General features: G+C 30.1%; 1 protein-coding gene across 3 annotated transcripts in view; it reads right to left on the bottom strand.

The window, feature by feature from the left end:
- The window catches only part of Ino80 (chromatin-remodeling ATPase INO80), a 98,950-nt gene that overhangs the window by 68,129 nt on the left and 9,739 nt on the right, over nt 1-21,082 (bottom strand). For all 3 annotated transcript variants that reach the window (XM_075371573.1, XM_075371570.1, XM_075371572.1), the window contains exons 2-5: nt 20,277-20,481; nt 13,598-13,689; nt 7,453-7,658; nt 3,425-3,598 (exon numbers count right to left, since the gene is read on the bottom strand). In XM_075371573.1, the coding sequence (XP_075227688.1) occupies nt 3,425-3,598; nt 7,453-7,658; nt 13,598-13,689; nt 20,277-20,467 (663 nt within the window). In that variant the 5' untranslated portion in view covers nt 20,468-20,481. The remainder of the gene's footprint in view (nt 1-3,424; nt 3,599-7,452; nt 7,659-13,597; nt 13,690-20,276; nt 20,482-21,082) is intronic.

Below are 21,082 nucleotides of genomic sequence, written 5' to 3'. Positions count from 1 at the left end.
TTGCACAGCATCTCTAGTATGCCATTCAATCACGCCGCGTCACTTCGTTTAGTTCTGAACACGCAGCTAGCACGTAAACATGTCTACAACAATAGCATCTCCCGCCAAGTGTGAAGTGCGTGCGGTAATTCGATTTCTTCAGGCTGAGGGGTGTAATGCAGCTGAAATCACATCTGCAGTCTGACCATCACAAAACAATGTGAATGGATGCCTCCCTAACGTTTCTCCAGCGCTACCACACTGAAGAAGATTTTTTGAACAAAATTGTCACAGGGGACGAGACATGGATCCATTTTGAAACTGAAGAAACAAATGAACAATCCAAACAGCGGATGCATTCTCATTATCCCAGTAAAACAAAGAAGTTCAAGCGAACCTTCTCAAACAAAAAGTGTATGGCTACTGTGTTCTGGGACCGGAATGGAGTTCTCTTGGTGAAATTCATGGAACGTGGCATGACCATCACTGCAGCCTCATACTGCGCGACTCTTCAATGTCTACGAAGTGCAATTCAGAATAAACAGGGAGGAATGTTGTCATCAGGCATTGTCTTTCTCCATGACGATGCTCTGCTGCACACTGCAGCTGTAACAAAGAAGCTCCTGCAGTGTTTTTGTTGGGAAGTGTTTGATCACCCACCATACAGCCCGGACTTGGCTCCATCCGATTTTCACCTCTTTGCTCACATTAAAAACTTGCTAGGAGGACAACATTTTGGCACAGACATCGAGCTGCAGACCAGCGTAGACACATGGCTAAAAACACAGGCGGCTCCATTCTATGACGAGGGTATTGGAAAGTTGGTACCACGCTATGACAAATGTCTAAATCGGAGTGAAAACTACGTAGAGAAATAGCATAACTATGCAAGTACTTATTACAAATAAAAATTTTTTTATTTTCACTGTGGTTTTAATTTCGTGACCGATCAAACCTTGAAAAAAATAACCCTTGTAGATGCACGGCCTTAAGAAACAAGATATTCAACAGCATCATCGTACTGTTGCCTAGAACATCTTGAATGTTAGCTCCTAATTTAAATATATGACACAATGCTGTGTAGCACACAATCCACAAGGATGTGATGTAACAGCAAATAACTTCCTCTCAACAGTTATTCTGGATTAAAGAGCTCCACGACAGCACAGTATCCTTGATGTACCATATTTTATTATCTACTGTAATAGTTCAGTCACCTTGCCACCTACTGAAGGGTATGTTTAATACAATTAATAAAATCCACAGTAACAAGATTGGTGAAAGACTGTTGACTACATATGTCTTAACAGTGGAATCCACATGTTCATTACCTAGGACTCCCATATAGCTAAGGATCTAGCAGAAACTCATGTGTTGTGACGATTACATTTAGTAATTGTATTATGAATTTCTGTGACAATAGGATGAACTATGATAGAATACAAATCTTTTAAAGCTGGGAATGCACTATTGAACTGCTACCAATAAGGATGTGATAATGATGTTTTGACTTACAATATTCAAAGCCATATTGATGGCATACAGTTCAGTATTGTAGACACTTATAATACCAGGTAGATCAAACACATAGGTTTTGTCATTTCCAACAAAAGGTGCATCTAATGGTATAATTCTGTTTCAACCCATTTCTGTATACTACTGTATCTGGGTTTGTCTAGGATAGAAAATGGTAAAAAATCTGCCTTGATTATTAATATGCAACACAATTTTATGAAAATGAATAGTATTCAAATTATTTTATAATCATACAGTTAGTGTTACCAATCTAATTTTTCAAAGGTCAAATTTATTGTACTAAAAACAGCATTTTTAATTTTTACAAATTTATAAAATTCTTCTGTTAAGTTTTTATTCGTTGTTTTTAATAATAAAAATTGATTTTTTTTTTCATAGATTTGATTACATCAGTTTTCTCAGAATAAAATTCTCTATAAGTTTGATATTAAAATACTCATTTATTAGACAGTTAGCAAATTTATATTACTTCAAAACTAAAAAAAGTTTTCATCACTGGATGTTTCTGTTTTATGTTGGAAATCATAAAAAAACTATAGGAGCTATAAGTTCTGGGACCTGCGACCTGCTTTATTTAATTTTTCAGGTCAAAAAATAAGAAACCATCAAGTCTACCCATTATAACCTCAAAAATTTCAGTACGACCTCATTTCAATGGGGGAACTGAAATCCAGATGAAATTTTCAACTAGCCTAACTAAATAATAATTAACCATTTTTGGGTGTATATTTGTATCTACATTTCTATTTTTTATAGTTACAAAGAAAGCATTGCTAAAATTCCCAAATTATTATTTTTAAATCTATCAATCCACAGTTATTATTAATAAAGTTTAGAAAATGTTCTTTAAACCTTGTTCAATTTTATTTTTAGATGCTTTCGTACATTATGAAAATCTCTCTCTGAATGATCTATTTTCAGATTTTTGTCTTATTTTGACATTTGATTTTATAGATTTTGTTACAAATTAATTTATTAATGGTCATATATTATAGAAATAAAAATATTTCATTACTCACAAGCTTATAAAGTAAATAGGACTATATCACATACATATACATAACATACCCATATATTGTAATTTTATTTTGGTACTTTTTTTGCTGTCAGATAAGATTGTTTTTCTTAGTAAAAAAATTAATAATTATGCCTTTTTAAAACTGGATTCACGTTTGTCAATTTTAGTTCCTTTGCAATTATGCCATGTTGGATTACTTTAGCATAAAATCTCATCTGTGATGAATCTTCATTACCTTCTGTATAAATTTTTTATATTACTTTAAAGTGCAAAATTTTAAGTTTCTTCACTTACCTGTTCCTGTTTACACATATTTCCAACAATGTCAAAAGGTTTATTTGCTTTTATGGTTGTATCTCATTTCTATGGTTGTATATATATATAAAATTAACAATCCCCAATAAATATTCATTCCTAAGATACAACCATAAAAGCAAATAAACCTATTAACGTTGCTGGAAATATATGTAAACAAATAAGTGAAGAAACTTAAAATTCTACACTTAAAGAAAAAAATTTTCTTTGTGCAGCACTTTTGCGAATCCATAATTTCGCAAAAGTGCTTTTGTTATGTAATGAAATAAGGTAAGTTATCCTATTTCAATTGTTCTGTACTTACGGGTTATCTATTAAATATAAATTAATTCAATATATATATATATGAGTGGTACACTAAATGCATAGTACTGTTTAAGAACAAAGAGACAATACTTCAGTTATTAACAAAATAAAGTAGGTCAAAGCATATTACTATGATACAATAAACACAAAGAAAAATCACAGCACAAAACTAATTTTATTTATTTTTCTCTCTTTAATATCCTTAAATATCAGCAGCATAAACAGAATATCTAATACAAAATATTGAATCAAAGAATAAATCAGCTTTACCTGACTCTCATATTCCTGCAAGTTATTTTTATCATCATGTTTTTTACTTCCTTTTTCTTTCTTTGTAACAATTATCTTCTTTTTTTTCTTATTTCCAACAATGAGAGTTTGATGCTCTGGAAATTTATCATAATTTGACAAAAGACCTGCGCCATAGTACTGGTACTGTCGATTCTGAAAATAAGTTTTTAAATTGCTATACACTATAATAAATATTTCCATTGCATGATTTTTTTTACACTAGATGATTCTTAAACATGCTTCCACTTATTCATTGGATGATTTATGTTAAAAAAAAATATATATATATTAGTTATATTTCTACAAACATTATTGTGTAATTTTACAGTAGTGGAATATACAGACAACATCTTTTCATTTTTATCAGCAAGTTTGTAAATCAGTGGATGATTAGAAACTTAATTTATCCTTGAAAAATTTGAGGATTTTCCTGCATTATTTTTTCAATAACAGTGGAATCTTGAATGTTTATGTTGAATTATAATGAACAATAGTTTTAATTTGCTATATCAGAAAATTTTATTAAGTTAGGCTGCCAGTCACAATAAAAGCTATGGTACACAATATGACCCCATTACACTGCAGGATGTATAGCAGAAGACTACACCTAAACACCGAGATAATGACAGTAAATTAAAAAATATCAAGACTAGTATAGAATTAATTTATTTTACTACATTAGTGAAAGCCTACTGCCATTAAAGTTTAGGAGTATTATGTATTTGACCAAATTATAATTAATTTATACACAAATAGAATAAAATAACCTCTACTTCTGTCACCTACTTTACAATATAAACACTCATTGATTGTTAGTTCTTTGACACCAACTTTTTCATTCAAAATTAACAACTTTTCTTCAACAAAGTGTTTTTTTACTTTTGGTTGCCTTTCTTATACTAATATAAACCAAATAAAAAAATTAGTGAAATTTTAGAAATGTTAGACAGTAATTTACTAATACACAAAAGTACAGAATAGAATGTGTATGTTTAAAAATAAAAATAGTTTAAAATCTAATAATTAATTACTATAAAATTAATTGGAAAACTAAAATTATTATAAAAAAATTAATTTTATAGAGGTAAACTACTGCAAGGCATAATAGCTGTGAGCAACAAAAGTAATAAATTACTGCAGAATAATGGAAATTATTAAAAATAAATTATTTTTTTCTCACCAAATATTTTTGATTTTTGCTTTTATGGCCAGCATGGGGACCACTTTAGTCAATTATAAGAAGGATTTTCATTCTCCTATTTTTCTAATATTTCATCATTCTTTCAGAATTTGTCTATCTTTTCCTCCCTGAAATCACCCTTCCTTCCTGTTGTCCATTCATTCTTGGTTGTAATACAGTTTGTTTCTCTTTCAGTTTATTATCTGTTTTTTCTCTTAAATCTTTTACTATTATTTCAAGTTCTTTCAAATCTTCCTTAATTTTCTTGATCCATTTAATGTTATGTTTACAATCCCAGAGTTTTTCTATAATGTCTTGACAATCTGTTCCCAGGTGTTCTGATTAAGTGAAGAACGGAATTCTTTTTTTCTAATTGTACTGGTTACAGGTTACAATTCTTTAAATTAACTCTCTTTTTTTATCTTTATTGAAAAGAATTTTCCAGTGTCTATTTTTCTGATAATTTTTATTAATGCACATTTGTGCTATTCTCTTGATTTTCAGAATTTTGTCTATAGCCACAGAGTTAGTTATTTTAAACAGAGTTTCACTTCTGTTTGTTATTTCTGGTTGGTCACAGTTTTGTAATGTTCCAGTTTTGTAACTACAGGAGACATTTTTTTTAATCTATGTTTTTTTTGGTGAGTTCACAAAACTCACCAAAAAAAACATAGATTTGTTACTTTGTTGACTCTTTTGTAAGTTTTTCATCAAAACTGTAAGATATAATTTCTCATAGATATTTTAATCTACTGACAATTTTTATTACCTGGTCAACTACTGTGGTTTTATTTACAAGTGGAGGATTGGTTCGCATTATTTCTATCTTTTCAAAGAAGTTTTGTTCAAAGAAACACAACATAAAGAATATTGCAATTTAATTAACATTTTTAAAAGAATTTAGTAATTATCAAGATAATAAAGAAAAAGAATATTTCAAAATAAACAACATTTGAGCACATTCAATTTAACACAATAAAAAAAATTATTTAGTATTTAAATCAAAACTTTTTGTTTTTCTAAGTAACAAACATTTAAACACTCTATTTTGTTACCAGTATTTTTATTTCATCTTAATAAAAGCTGCTATTACTTTTTTAACAGTAGGACAGCAATTTTTTGACTTCACATCACACCTCCAAAATGAATGGTGCCTAAACTTCTTTCTTTTTTTAAAATTAAAAACCAACAGAAAAATCACTGGATATCAAATCAAGAATGTATGGTGGGTGTTTGAATACTTCACAGTGTAATGCTAGATATATCAAGTACAATGTCAAATACTTCAAAAAAAAAGCTACATGAAAATGGATTGCATCATTAGTTTCATACTAAGTAACAGAGCCAGTGCTCACAATAAACCTACAAAGTATTCCACTTTACATTAAACTGAAAAGTAAAAAGGCTTCCTCTACACAGAAAATACTCACTCACTTTATGTGTCCTGAGAATTTGCGTAAGTCCTTGAAATTACACCACTGACTGGCATTTAGTTCCAGTAGCTTAAAGACAGTATTTTATACCGCTAAAAATAATTATTAAGAAATTTATCACTCCCTTGTCTACATCAACTGGATAGTGTGAAGTCACTCCTGATTGCTTTTTTTGTCTTTTTCAAGTACTAGTCAAGTAATCTACTTACTATCTGACACAAATATTTGTACCAAAGACCTTCACATATAAATTTCATTAAGGAAAAAAGTGAAATCTGAGAAAATACATAACATTATTCATGAATATCATTTGTCAAGTTTTAGTTTCAGTTTTTTTAAGTCGAATGAGAGAGTATCCAAAACAATCATCTCTCGTAAATCTTCCTTAATCTTTCATGATGTCAATTTATCCATAATTTCATCACCATAAATTTCCCTTTTACCTGCTATAAATTTCTACTGACATTTCTTCCATTTAAAAGCTCTAAACTTAGTTTCACATGAACAGGATTTTGTATTTTTCATACATTTCAGATGCTCCAGTAAACATCAATAAGGTTTTTATACTTTTGAAGCATTGCTAAGACCGAACAAATATAACAGAAGCTAATAAAATCATTTATGATGGATGTACCTGCGTGAGCACTAAGAAAAAAATCACATCTTTCTGGATCAACCTCATAATTCTTTTTCTATATTATAGAGAACATGATAGATAATCTATCTGAATCTGGTATTATGGCGTAGTGAACTTTATTATGATTTTTTGAATTAGAAGTTTTTTCTATATAATTCATTTGCATTATTACACAATGTACCACAAAAATCCAGTGATCTGAGTCAGTAAAAATTATACTTGTTTCTTATTTTATATATTTTTATTTTTAGATTTTAAATGATCAATAATTAACTACTAATATTAAAAAAACAAAACTAAAGCATGCGAAAAATCCATGTGAACGTGGGTTGAGTGTGTGCAACCTTCTGATCATTCAACATACATAAGTCCAAGATATTCATAAGATCCAGTCTCTGGTTAAATGGAAGAGTATGTAAAGCACACTCTCAACTTTAAAATATAACATAAACTTCTTCAAACCAACATCCAATCTTTTCAACTTGAAACTTTACTAATACAAAATCAAAGAATTAAATCCAGAATTATTAAACAGATAATTATGTACATAAAACTAAACCATGCGAGTTTTATGAATTAACTGTATTAACTACAAAATTTATAAATTTACTTTTGCCAACAAAAACTAAATAAGTTTATTAGATAATGCCCATTTTTTTTTTAATCATTAAAAACCTAGAAAAAAAAAGGTTCAATTAATACTTCAAAATTGAAAATAAAATCTTATAACAAAGGAAATAAAATTTACAAAACATACCTCTGGATTTGAATAAAAACGATTCTGATATTTTTTTCTATATAGATGTAATCTTAACATACTCTGTAGTTCCTCTTCACTGATCGGTTCATCATCTTTATCATCAGATGAATCCGAAGAATCACTGATCAAAAGATTTTGAAGCCAAGCTCTGTCTTCACCAATATGTGCAAAATTATATAATCGCATTCTATCTGAACGGCGATCTAATAACAAAAAATCCAACATTTAAATTTAAAATATGTATTGTAAGATTTTACAAATAAAAATTACATCAATAAAGCAATCTGCCAACTTATCAGTCTTTTAGGATCTGGGTTGAAATGGATACTACCATTTTCTAACACTATTCAGCCAATCAGTTACAATGCAGAATTCTTCAACGACTCGCAGCCTTGGAAAATTCTGCAATGACTATCAGTTACAAACATCACTGAGTTCTAATAACATGTAGTACAAATAGTAGGTAACAAAAACACTAATTTCATAATAATAGATGCACCTATCTATAGTTCAACCTATTGGTAGTAAGTAGTTACCACTGGAGAAGGAGGAAATATGCCATTGAAAAGCATCATCAGCAATCTGAGGTATAGTGGGATACTGTGAGTACTATTTAAGGGACAATCCATCTAAACATACTACTAACAGTGTAATATGAACTATTAAATGCAATAAGGACCTGATTCACAGGCAAGAATTAGCCAACTAAATAAGCTAGCACCACAATTCTAACACGGGAGCTTATATATCTTTGAAATATACTGAATCCTACTTGCTACCATAATAAGTGGGCTTCTTTGTGTCACCAACATATTTAATAACTAAATAGAAGGTGAAAGTAATTGAAGACTGATACAGCCAATATAATAAACCTAAACTAAGTTCCAGTAAAAATTACACGGCTAAACACAATGGAAAACTACAGCGTAAGGAAATTAGGACTCTCTCATTAGGGACTACTCAAAAGGTCATTAAACTTTTAGAAAATATAAAAACAAAGGCATTCTTAGAATCAAAGAATGGGCAACTTTGGCATTTCAAATAAGAGCACTAAGCCATAAATCTAAAGCAAAAAATTTGCAGGTAAATTTACAAATATTATTAATCAGTCAAGCAAGATAGAAAAATGAGCAGGATTTTTGGTCAAGTAATTACATGATAATTAGCAGAAAATTTAAAAATGAAATAAAAAAAAATGGGAATAATAATGGTGAAGAACTTCAAGCAATAATGATACAAATTACTTTTTCAACAGATATTTAAAACCATGCCTAATCCTATAACAATAGTGAGCAATTATTATATACCAACATCTTTGGCAAAGATGAAAAAATAAAAAGCACAAATGAAAAAATTTATCCAAAAGTGATATATATAAATTTGGTTGTATTAAGAGCCTAAAATGCAATACAAGAAGATGGGCAAGCAAGAAGTAGGAAAACAAGAACAAGGACAAATAGTTTGATAATATGAGGTATGTCAAATAGATGAAAGAGAAACTAAGCTTACAACTATAATTACAAAAGTGTTGTAAATATACTAATATATATAATCATGTTTTCAAATATAAATGAAATAGAAACTTCATTATTCCAAACTAGCTCCAAGCTTAAATTATACCAAAAAAACTGTCTAAGCTGTAGGCAATGCTTACAGCAGCATACCTAAATCACAAGATTCACACAAATTATTGCCATTAACTTGCAACATCCCGACCCTTGCCTATTCCTAAATACTAAAATCTCTCTAACTTAATTCATACTGCTTTTTCTCTGCAAGTAATTTTTAGAGTAAACTTACATAATTTTAAGTACATATAATTATGTTTAATTTAATGTTAATTATAAGTACATATAATTTACTTAAAATGTAACGTTAATTTTAAGTACATTTTATGTACTTAAAATTATGTTTATTACTATTTTTGTTTACACTTTAAAAAAAAAAATTGAATTATACAACATTAGTCATTTTGTATAACATTAGAATATTTAAATAAATTTCCCAATTTTTTTATTTTATTTTAAATGTATACAGAAATTAAAGAAAGTGTAATAATACTCACTTAAAATAATCCAAAAGTCTGGGATTATTTCATTTATTACACACAATTTTAAACAATAGATTTAAAAAAATGAAAAATCTCTTTTACTTTATAAAAAGTAATAGGGATTTTTTTATAACAGTTTATATAACTATAGCTTATGGTAATTATAATTAACAGCTATGGAAATGTGTTGCAAACTAAAACTGATATGGGTTTCTATAAATTAATTTCTATTCTTCCTAATCTTTTGACAAATGGAGACGAGTAATTATAGACAATGACATACCTCATTATAAGAAATCAAATTTCCTTTATATTATGTATTTGTCAGCATATGATTTCAGGGTTTGATTTGATTGCATAGTTTTAATAATGTGTAAAAAACTATTTTGTAACGAGTTAAATAAACTCTTCTACACTACAAAAGATTGAGTTTCAAAACATATTAACAAAGATTATTCACTTCAAGAGTTAAATGGTGTTTAATATCAGTTAATCAACTTATAATAAAAAAAGCTGTTATAATCATCACTGAAAAGGAACTTTTTAATCATGATTTAAATGAAACCAAACAACTGATACCAAAACATCTCATGTTGTCAACGCTATTTGGACGTGGTATAAGCAGCAATAACTGGCTAATAACCTATGCACTGGGTAGAGCTAAAAGTTACTGCTGATATTTTAATAATTGATTTAAATATAAATTTTGACTTGGAAACAGGATAGTTACTTAGAATGAGAAATTTTTATGCGGTAGTAAACCAAATAATATAGACCTTGAAAGTGTTTCTGTGTTTCAAGGAAACCCCAAAAAATATTATGTACAATTATAAATCAAAACCATGGTAAATCTACACTGCACATGAGACTGATTGTTTTAGAAATCATTGCCAAAAACTATCAAGTAGACAAAAAACAGGTACATATTTCCCAAAATCAATAAAATTATGATTTATAACCAACTTACTGTAATTAACAAAGCCATAATATAATAGACAGTTAACTGAAATATCCAGTGAGTACTTTCACTTCCATCCGTACAAAATTGTGAAAAATTCATTTCATCATATCATTTCAAACAGAAAAGAATATTTCACAGAAGTAAGTTTAAAGCTCATTCATCAACTCAAATGTATCTCTTAAATGTTTGATACAGGGCATTTTAAAGCTTAGGATGCACTTTTGTTGTAAATGACAGAACTTATCTGTTTTGTCTACCTGGTATTAGAAGTGTCTATATCCTATTGCCACCAAAATACACACTGCAATTGCTGAATTAAATCATTACAACACACAGGTGAGTTTCTACTGGATCCCTAACCATGTTGCAATCCTGATTAATGAAAGTGCAGATTCCGCTGCTAAAGATACATGTACCCAACTGTCTTTTTCAACTTAGTTACAACTATCGATTTCATCATTCCATTAAACTTACACTTCGAAGGTGGCAAGATGACTGAACCGCTTAAAAGACACAGTGTTACCATGAGAATCTTCATGCAGGAAAATTCACAGAGGAAATGGTCCTATGTTAATTGCAATTATGACATACCAAAGCTACTCACAGACACTTGATGTTAGCAGAGAGCACACCACTGTGCATCCAATGCAAATGCCACTTGACTTTCCACCACATCCTTGTGGACTGCATATGCTGTGGGGCCTTGTCACAAATTTAAAATGCCAAGACAAACGGCGTGTCCAGGAAATGAAAAGAACGTACTAGACCGGGTATTATTACTTCTAAAAAGAATTAATATACTTAAGATTTAACCCATCAAAATTTTGATATTATTTTGTTTCATCTATTATCCTAATTGTTGCATTTCTTTTACTGTTTCAATTTTATTCCAACTATTATCTTAGTTTTCATCATAGTTTTAACCATATTTCGTTAATATTTTAATATCCTAGAAGAAGCCACTTTGTTATTATTTTAATCCAGTCATTTTATAGAGTGGCAAAATTAAATTTTTACATATGCCTCCTAATAAGATAATCTTTAATGCAGCCAATGGATTACAATATCATCCTTGGTAGGAAAAAAAACTGAAAATTTTCAAGTGAAATAACATTGAACAAGATTTCAGTGTAATAAGTAAAAACTTTTTGAGAAAATGCAGAATCAATCTAATATTAAAAAAATTCAAGGATGGTGAGATCCAGAAAAAGGTTAACTTAACTTTGTTAAACCAAGCAGATGGAAAAAAATCACTGCAACTAATGTCAGCTTTTTAATTGATGAAACAAGTAGAAACAGTCGTTAACAGTGAAAAAGAAGAACAAGAAAACAGTCAATTAATTAAAGAGATCCAAAGACATATTGAAATATTTATTTGTATTAAAGCAAGATGAAGAAGGAAAATAAATTAAACAATTATTGCAACCAAAAAAATTTTAAATTTTTAAAATAAATTAAATGAAATAATATACATGTTTTCTTTTTTCCATTAACTATGTTAAATAAATGAAAAAACTGTACTGTACTTATGTATTACTTTTTTGTTATATAAAGTCAATTTACTTGATTTCTTGCCATTACTTCAAAAAAATAAAACACACAGTACTTTATTATAAAAATGACATGATTAATTCATTCTGAAGAACTTTTACTTAAACAATGTTAAAATAAAATTTGATTGTATTTTAATATAAGTGTAAATTTTTATTGTTAATAAAAACTTAATACACAACATGTTTGCAGTTACATAAATAAATCTTTTTTCTGATCAGTACATAATAATACCTACACAGATCACATCAGGAGTGGGTAGGTATGCTTCACCATAGATAAATAAAAAAGGAACTGCCTTAACATTTTCCTGGATGGATTAGGGGAAACCGTGGTAAAACCTTGATGAGAACAGGATCACAAAATACAAAATTACATAAAATAAAAATAGATGTAGTTAGAAGTTCATTTTAATTATTTTTAAAAAAATATAAAATTATTTAACACAGAAATAATATTAACAAAAATACTTGAAATACCAAATATGTAAAATAATTGCAAAATAACTACAGAGGGTGATAATGAAAATTATTAAAGCAGTTATTTATGTATAGAGTTTTAGAAAGTACAGGGAGAATTTTTTTCATTTTTTTTTTTTTTAACTAGTGTTATATAAAAATTCATTGACAGAATAATGTTGTTTATGTAAAAGAAAATCTTTTAATTTTATTTAACACATTTTATTTTAACACATTGGTGGGAATGAATGTATATCCATTCAAAATATGTTGTCATTCATTAGAATTTGATGAGGGCATAAACAAAATCATTTTATTTTAATAATTTCAGTAATTTGTATTGGGCTTTATCTACATCAGTCTGAATTAGAAAGGTTTAAATTTATATGCAGAGATTTCCAACATTTAAACTTCTGAATGAAATTCAAATTTACATTCAAATTTATAACGTAATGTATTGGTATCTATTAGAAGAGTAACTTGTGAAGAAATGTGCATTATTGATAAGTAAGCAACTGTTCTAGAAGAAATTCACAACATTCAGTGTAATGATGGCATGTTGTAGGTACTTAGAACCAAGTTGTAAAACATCTGGAACGGTGGCTTCATCATGAGACCAGTTAACTGTTTGATACCATCTAATGACAAAATCAATGTTCAGCAGATCAAACAAGCAAGGATAGGTATAAGAAAAAACTAAAATAGGCTAGAAAACAAAATACACATTACTGCCAGTCAAGTGATATTGCTTTGTGTTTAACAACTGGTTTTTTCCTTAGATACATCAAAAAATATTATACTGCAATATAAATATACATCTATTATAAATTTAATATCAATAGAATATTTAATGAAGTGTGATATGTTTTTCCGTTTACCTTATTTAAGATTATAATTGATTTACGAATGTAAAACATTTTCTTGTACTGTATAAAATCAGATATTTTATAATGTATAGAAAATATTTTAAATTATGTACAGATACATTTTGATATTCTACAAGCATTAAAAAATACGTCCAATGAATCAGATAAATAAAAAAATGAGCCTTATAGAAAAACTGGAAATAATTTAATCCACTATACTATTTAGGGGTACTACAATCCTATATGTGTTAACTACCTTGTTTACTTGAGCTAACTCCATTCCAGATATGTTTACCCTTTAAACTCAACTTCTGTCCTTCACCTTCAGAATCACTAGTTACCTCTTCACTGTAAACAAAAGATATTAATTATAAAATGTTGAAAACCATTAGTACAGTAAGTAGGCTCAAGCACTAAAACAATAACATAGAGATCTGAATAGCTCTGATTGAAATTACATTTTTAATTGTAAAAATAACTTTCCTAAAGTAATTTTGTAATACTGTTTAGGAAAATTGGTTCAATAGATAGTTACAACTAGTTTATCCTTTCACTAATACTACGGTATGAAAATAGAAAAATTTTTAGGAAGATAAGTGTAATTCTTCCTAACCAACAAACTAATGGATTTGTAACGCAGCAACTAAACTCCAAACCTCTCAACAAGCTAACACAATAAATGTTTTTAATTTATCTCTACATTGCTAGATATCTCTATCTCTACAGCTATGGTATCAGAAACTCTGCTCAGCTTTCACACATTTGCACAGCCAAGATGGTGTTTTTAGAATTTAAACACCTACATGGATGACCATGTAGTAATTAAGACTGATTGCAACAATTATCAATCAGAAAGTTTGAGAACATATGTGCATATAGAAAGTTATACCTTCTCTAAATATAATAAAAAATAAGTTTAAAGCTAATAAGGTTAAAATACAACCAAAACTAGACCACGAATGATGCAAAGCCACATAATAGGTCAAGCCTTCTGGGGGCAGTATTTTTTTATTTATATCCTAATTTTCCTAGAAAACAGATTGAATGTACTATAGATATAATTAAAATATTATTATTAGAGACTGGATTATACGCATTTGCATATTAAGCCCATTTTCACCAGTTATTGCATATTTTCCTTAAAATCTGGTTAGGATGCATATTTTCTATATATTTACAATATTTTTTGGTAGGATACGTAGTTAATAAATGAAATCTTACATTGCAACCAGCCAAACCTATTAGCCACACGGTTCTTACAGCGTACTTAGCAGCCGTGCGTCTATTGTTTTGTGGTAGAATAATATTATTATGAGGCCAAGTAGAATACAAACTCACAAAAGACAAAGACAGACGACACCGTTCTGCATCGCGCAGAACTCTCACAAGCAATTAAATTACGCATTTTATTGTTGACACGTTCATTGCATCAGTTTAGTTTTTTATTTGTTTATGTAAAGTTTACTGTGTACCATGCCTCCTGAAAAAAGTGTCTCTTCGTGGACAGCTAACTATCCTAAAATATTTACATACGACAGAAATGTTTTATATTGTAGAGTTTGCGAGAAAAATATTTCATGCACAAAAAAGTTTCAAATAGACCAGCATGTCAAGACAAGTTTTCATATTGCAGGATTGCAAAAGAAAGGCCCACAACAACTTGTAACAGCGACAAGTAGCAGTGATTTCACTTCCAAAGGTAAACAAAAAAACCACTTTAGCATGGATTTATGTGAAGCTTTGCTTACAAGTAACATTCCTCTTCACAAACAGTCATAGATTTTTTTTTTAAATATTGCTTGAATCAAAATATACCAGAGGAATCAACATTGCACAAAAATTACATACCAACAATTTACCTACACGTTCTGGAAGAAATGCGCAATGAAAAGGACAGCATTATTTGAATTACAGCTGACGAAACTACAGACACTTGTGGCCGTTACAATGTGAATTTAATTGTTGGTGCATTAAAACTAGAGCCCTCTTCTTCCTATTTGGTGGCCTGTAAGGTCAGCCCTACTGCAATTTGGCAGTTTCTTTCCTTGGTCTTAAGCCATTAACTGGAATTCAAACCCCAAAGAATTCTATAATTCTTTGAATCACTTTCTAACATCAAGATTTGTGTATAAGAATGGTGCACAGATTCCTTTATGGGAAGGCAAATGCTAATTTGCATAAAGCTACACTGCTGCAACTATTACTCAACCCAATATGAACAAATATTACTCTTTCACTTAAAAACCCTCCTCTATGAATCATGAGACCTTGCCGTTGGTGAGGAGGCTTGAGTGCTCAGGGATACAGAGTAGCTGGACCGAAGGTGCAACCATATCGGAGAGGTATCTGTTGAGAGCCAGACTAAGGAATGATTCCTGAAAGAGGGCAGCAGCTCTTTCAGTAGTTGTTAGGGGCGTGAGTCAGGACGACTTAAACGGCCGTATCAACATCACTCAGTCCTCTGAGTACTGCGCAGCTGAAAGCAATGGAAAACTACAGCTGCTTTTTTTTCCAAGAAAATGTGGCTCTCTGCATTTTCACATAGCAATAATGGAGGCGCCTTCCTTGGTAAAATATTCCGGAGGTAAAATAGTCCCCCGTTCGGATCTCCAGGTGGGGACTACTAAGGAAGGGGTCACCAGAAAATTAAAAAATAACATTCTACGAGTCGGAGCGTGGAATGTTAGAAGCTTAAAATAGGTTGGTAGGCTAGAAAATTTAAAAAAGGAAATGGGTAGGACAAATGTGGATATAGTAGGAATTAGTGAGGTTCGGGGGGAAGAGGAAGGCGACTTTTGGTCAGGTGATTTTAGAGTAATTAACTCAGCATCAAATAATGGGCAGGCAGGAGTAGGTTTCGTGATGAACAAGAAGATAGGGAGGAGAGTGGAGTATTTCAAAACGCATAGCGATAGAATCATTGTAATAAGGATAAAATCAAAACCTAAACTGACAACGATTGTTAACGTCTATATGCCTACAAGCGCCCATGATGATGATGATATAGAATGTGTATACGAAGAGATTGATGAAGCAATTAAACACGTAAAAGGAGATGAAAATTTAATAATAGTTGGAGATTGGAATGCAAGCATTGGAGAAGGCAAGGAAGGAAATATAGTGGGTGAATACGGGCTGGGCAAAAGGAATGAAAGAGGGGACCGACTTATAGAGTTTTGCACGAAGTATAATTTAGTAATTGCCAACACCCAATTTAAAAATCATAATAGAAGAATATACACTTGGAAAAAGCCAGGCGATACTGCAAGGTATCAGATAGATTATATCATGGTTAAGCAAAGATTTAGAAATCAACTCGTTGACTGCAAAACTTACCCTGGAGCAGACATTGATAGCGACCATAATTTGGTGATAATGAAATGTAGATTGGGGTTTAAAAACCTGAAGAAAAGGTGTCAGATGAATCGGTGGAATTTAGAGAAGCTTGAGGAAGAGGAGGTCATCGCAAGAGGTCTGAGTAAAAAAGATAAGGTAGAAAATGTAGAAGAAGAATGGGAGAATGTTAAAAAGGAAATTCTTAAATCAGCAGAAGCAAACTTAGGCGGAATAAAGAGAACTGGTAGAAAACCTTGGGTTTCAGACGATATATTGCAGCTGATGGATGAACGTAGAAAATATAAGAATGCTAGTGATGAAGAAAGTAAAAGGAACTATCGGCAATTAAGAAATGCTATAAACAGGAAGTGCAAACTGGCGAAAGAAGAGTGGATTAAAGAAAAGTGTTCAGAAGTGGAAAGAGAAATGAACATTGGTAAAATAGACGGAGCATACAGGAAAGTTAAGGAAAATTTTGGGGTACATAAATTAAAATCTAATAATGTGTTAAACAAAGATGGTACACCAATATATAATACGAAAGGTAAAGTCAATAGATGGGTGGAATATATTGAAGAGTTATACGGAGGAAATGAATTAGAAAATGGTGTTATAGAGGAAGAAGAGGAAGTTGAGGAGGATGAAATGGGAGAAACAATACTGAGATCTGAATTTAAGAGAGCATTAAAAGATTTAAATGGCAGAAAGGCTCCTGCAATAGACGGAATACCTGTAGAATTACTGCGCAGTGCAGGTGAGGAAGCGTGTGATAGATTATACAAACTGGTGCGTAATATTTATGAAAATGGGGAATTTCCATCAGACTTCAAAAAAAGTGTTATAGTTATGATACCAAAGAAAGCAGGGGCAGATAAATGTGAAGAATACAGAACAATTAGTTTAACTAGTCATGCATCAAAAATCTTAACTAGAATTTTATACAGAAGAATTGAGAGGAGAGTGGAAGAAGTGTTAGGAGAAGACCAATTTGGTTTCAGGAAAAGTATAGGGACAAGGGAAGCAATTTTAGGCCTCAGATTAATAGTAGAAGGAAGATTAAAGAAAAACAAACCAACATACTTGGCGTTTATAGACCTAGAAAAGGCTTTCGATAACGTAGACTGGAATAAAATGTTCAGCATTTTAAAAAAATTAGGGTTCAAATACAGAGATAGAAGAACAATTGCTAACATGTACAGGAACCAAACAGCAACAATAACAATTGAAGAACATAAGAAAAAAGCTCTAATAAGAAAGGGAGTCCGACAAGGATGTTCCCTATCGCCGTTACTTTTTAATCTTTACATTTAACTAGCAGTTAATGATGTTAAAGAACAATTTAGATTCGGAGTAACAGTACAAGGTGAAAAGATAAAGATGTTACGATTTGCTGATGATATAGTAATTCTAGCCGAGAGAAGAAACAATGAATGGCATAGATGAAGTCCTACGCAAGAACTATCGCATGAAAATAAACAAGAACAAAACAAAAGTAATGAAATGTAGTAGAAATAACAAAGATGGACCACTGAATGTGAAAATAGGAGGAGAAAAGATTATGGAGGTAGAAGAATTTTGTTATTTGGGAAGTAAAATTACTAAAGATGGACGAAGCAGGAGCGATATAAAATGCCGAATAGCACAAGCTAAACGAGCCTTCAGTAAGAAATATAATTTGTTTACATCAAAAATTAATTTAAATGTCAGAAAAAGATTTTTGAAAGTGTATGTTTGGAGTGTCGCTTTATATGGAAGTGAAACTTGGACGATCGGAGTATCTGAGAAGAAAAGATTAGAAGCTTTTGAAATGTGGTGCTATAGGAGAATGTTAAAAATCAGATGGGTGGATAAAGTGACAAATGAAGAGGTATTGCGACAAATAGATGAAGAAAGTAGCATTTGGAAAAATATAGTTAAAAGAAGAGACAGACTTATAGGCCACATACTAAGGCATCCTGGAATAGTCGCTTTAATATTGGAAGGACAGGTAGAAGGGAAAAATTGTGTAGGCAGGCCACGTTTGGAGTATGTAAAACAAATTGTTGGGGATGTAGGATGTAGAGGGTATACTGAAATGAAACGACTAGCACTAGATAGGGAATCTTGGAGAGCTGCATCAAACCAGTCAAATGACTGAAGACAAAAAAAAAACACTTAAAAACATCATTACATAAATATTTCACAGGTACAGTTTACAATTATTTAAAAATAAAAATATAAAATCATTTTATGTCAACCAGAATCTACACAGCCATAGTACTATTTCACCAGCTTACATAATCAAAGTAAACTTATCTATATTCGTGTGTGCACAGCCATTATAATTGTATCATTTCTTGGCTATACACAATATGTTCAGAAAACATAATTTCTTTAAGTCCAGCTAGTTGTCACAACTGTAACTTTCTTGTAAAATAGTAAACGGATAAGTAAACACAACTTTGGTTTTGTCCAACAGCTGATTGAATGACAAAATTATGCTTTTTAGGTCTGGCCTAACAGTAGATCAGAAAGGGTTAACAGTAGATCAGAAAGGGTTAACAGTACAACATTGGTTTGGATCTATTTAAGATGATAAACCGATTGCACTTAATATCAGATTCCTTGTTATTGGATTTATAACAACTAAACAGTTCAGTGTAGTTTCATCCAGGAGTTTGAACAGCAAAGAGTAAGAAGAATATGTTAATGGCTGAAACCCCTCTTAAATAATCAGTTTCTATCAATCGTCAAAGTCAGACATTGTTGAATGTAGTTTCCCAACAACAACACATGTTGACTGTAACAGTTTACACTACCTAAAATGTTAGTAGAAAAACAGTATGGAATAAGTGTGTATTCTACACACTGTAAATTATTTTCACACATCGCAGAATGCTAGTAGATATATAAAAATAAACTCATTTTTACAATATCTAATACTACAAAAAATGCTACATTATACCTAGGGAGAGAAAAAAAAAAAATCAGGGTGAAATTTTCAAGACCTACGTTTATACGACTTTTCTTCTTTATGACTTCCTTCTGTTCTTATTTTTAGTTCTAGAATTCTAAAATAGTGTCCTTTCCTGGTGAAACGCATTATAAAATTCTTGGTCCATGTTTTACAATCACAGGCAAGCTTTAAAAATTGTTCTTTTTTTTTCCAATAAAACCCAATTATACTTTTCAATATATTAACATTATAAAAAATTACAGATTATTATGAACATGCTTAACACAGTAGATAAACAGAAAATTTTTAAAAATCTGATAATATAACATATTATTTAAAAGTAATTTGAGACTTATAACTTAGAAAAATCCATGATTCATGCACTTAAACATCATTGTTTATAGCAAAAAAAATCCAAACTTTCCAGTGTGTCATGTGTAGTATTAATTAAATATCCATAATAAAAATTACAATGGAAACTCATTAGAAAAATGAGATCTAAGGAAAAGTCATATAAATGTCAGTTTATATTGTGTAAATATCCCTAGTGTGGTACGAAAAGATCAAATTTATACTTGATCCAATATTGAAAGGTTTTAGTTAACTCAGTAACACATTAAATAAATAAGAAAATTAAATTGACACGTAAAAATTACAGACATACTTAATAGGTTCTCTAAATAAATTTTCAACACATGACAAAAATGGCTGAATATTAAGACTTCTCTCTAACTGCTGATAATACAACGGTTTAGCTATCTCTGTTGAATTTACTATCTTTGAATGTCCACCAGATAACGACAATGGCTTGTTTACCTCTGTCGAATGTACCATTTTTGGTAAACCTTCATTCATGTTCAAATCATTAGCTGAAAAATAAAAATTTAATATTAGAAATTTAGTATTTTAAATAAACATGTTACACAGGGTTTAGATGTATTTAATAACATATATTATCCAAAAACTGAAAACAGATATATTTACTTGATATATAAATACTAATCTACATACTTGTACAAATCGGTAGCAATATTCATAAATAAACCAACACTGTAACAGCTCACCAAACTACAGAATATTTTGATCACCTTTAATCTTAATTTAAATGAGATTTGCAGAAGTAATGTAGCAAGACTTAATGCAAAAAAAAACTTTTACACAGAATCATGCTTGAAAAACCTTTTTTCAAATAAATAGTACCCTAAATTATTAGATCTCATAATATATCTGACCACTAGGATCAGATATGTTTTTTACACTAAATATTGTTACTACTTCAATAATAATAAATTAAGATTAAAAATTATGACAGAATATAATTTAAAGATCAAAAGATTTTTTTTCATTTGATAAGTTTGGTTAATTACCATAAAGTAAGGTGAATTTATTGATGATCAGTAATGTAGACTATGCTTAAATGTAAATGTATGCTTAAATTATAAAATAATAAATAATGGAAAAATTTTTATT

This window comes from Lycorma delicatula, chromosome 7 (genome assembly GCF_047948215.1).
Source record: "Lycorma delicatula isolate Av1 chromosome 7, ASM4794821v1, whole genome shotgun sequence".
Classification (NCBI taxonomy): domain Eukaryota; kingdom Metazoa; phylum Arthropoda; class Insecta; order Hemiptera; family Fulgoridae; genus Lycorma; species Lycorma delicatula.
Note: the sequence above shows the minus strand (reverse complement) of the source record. Positions and strands in the feature narration are given on the sequence as shown.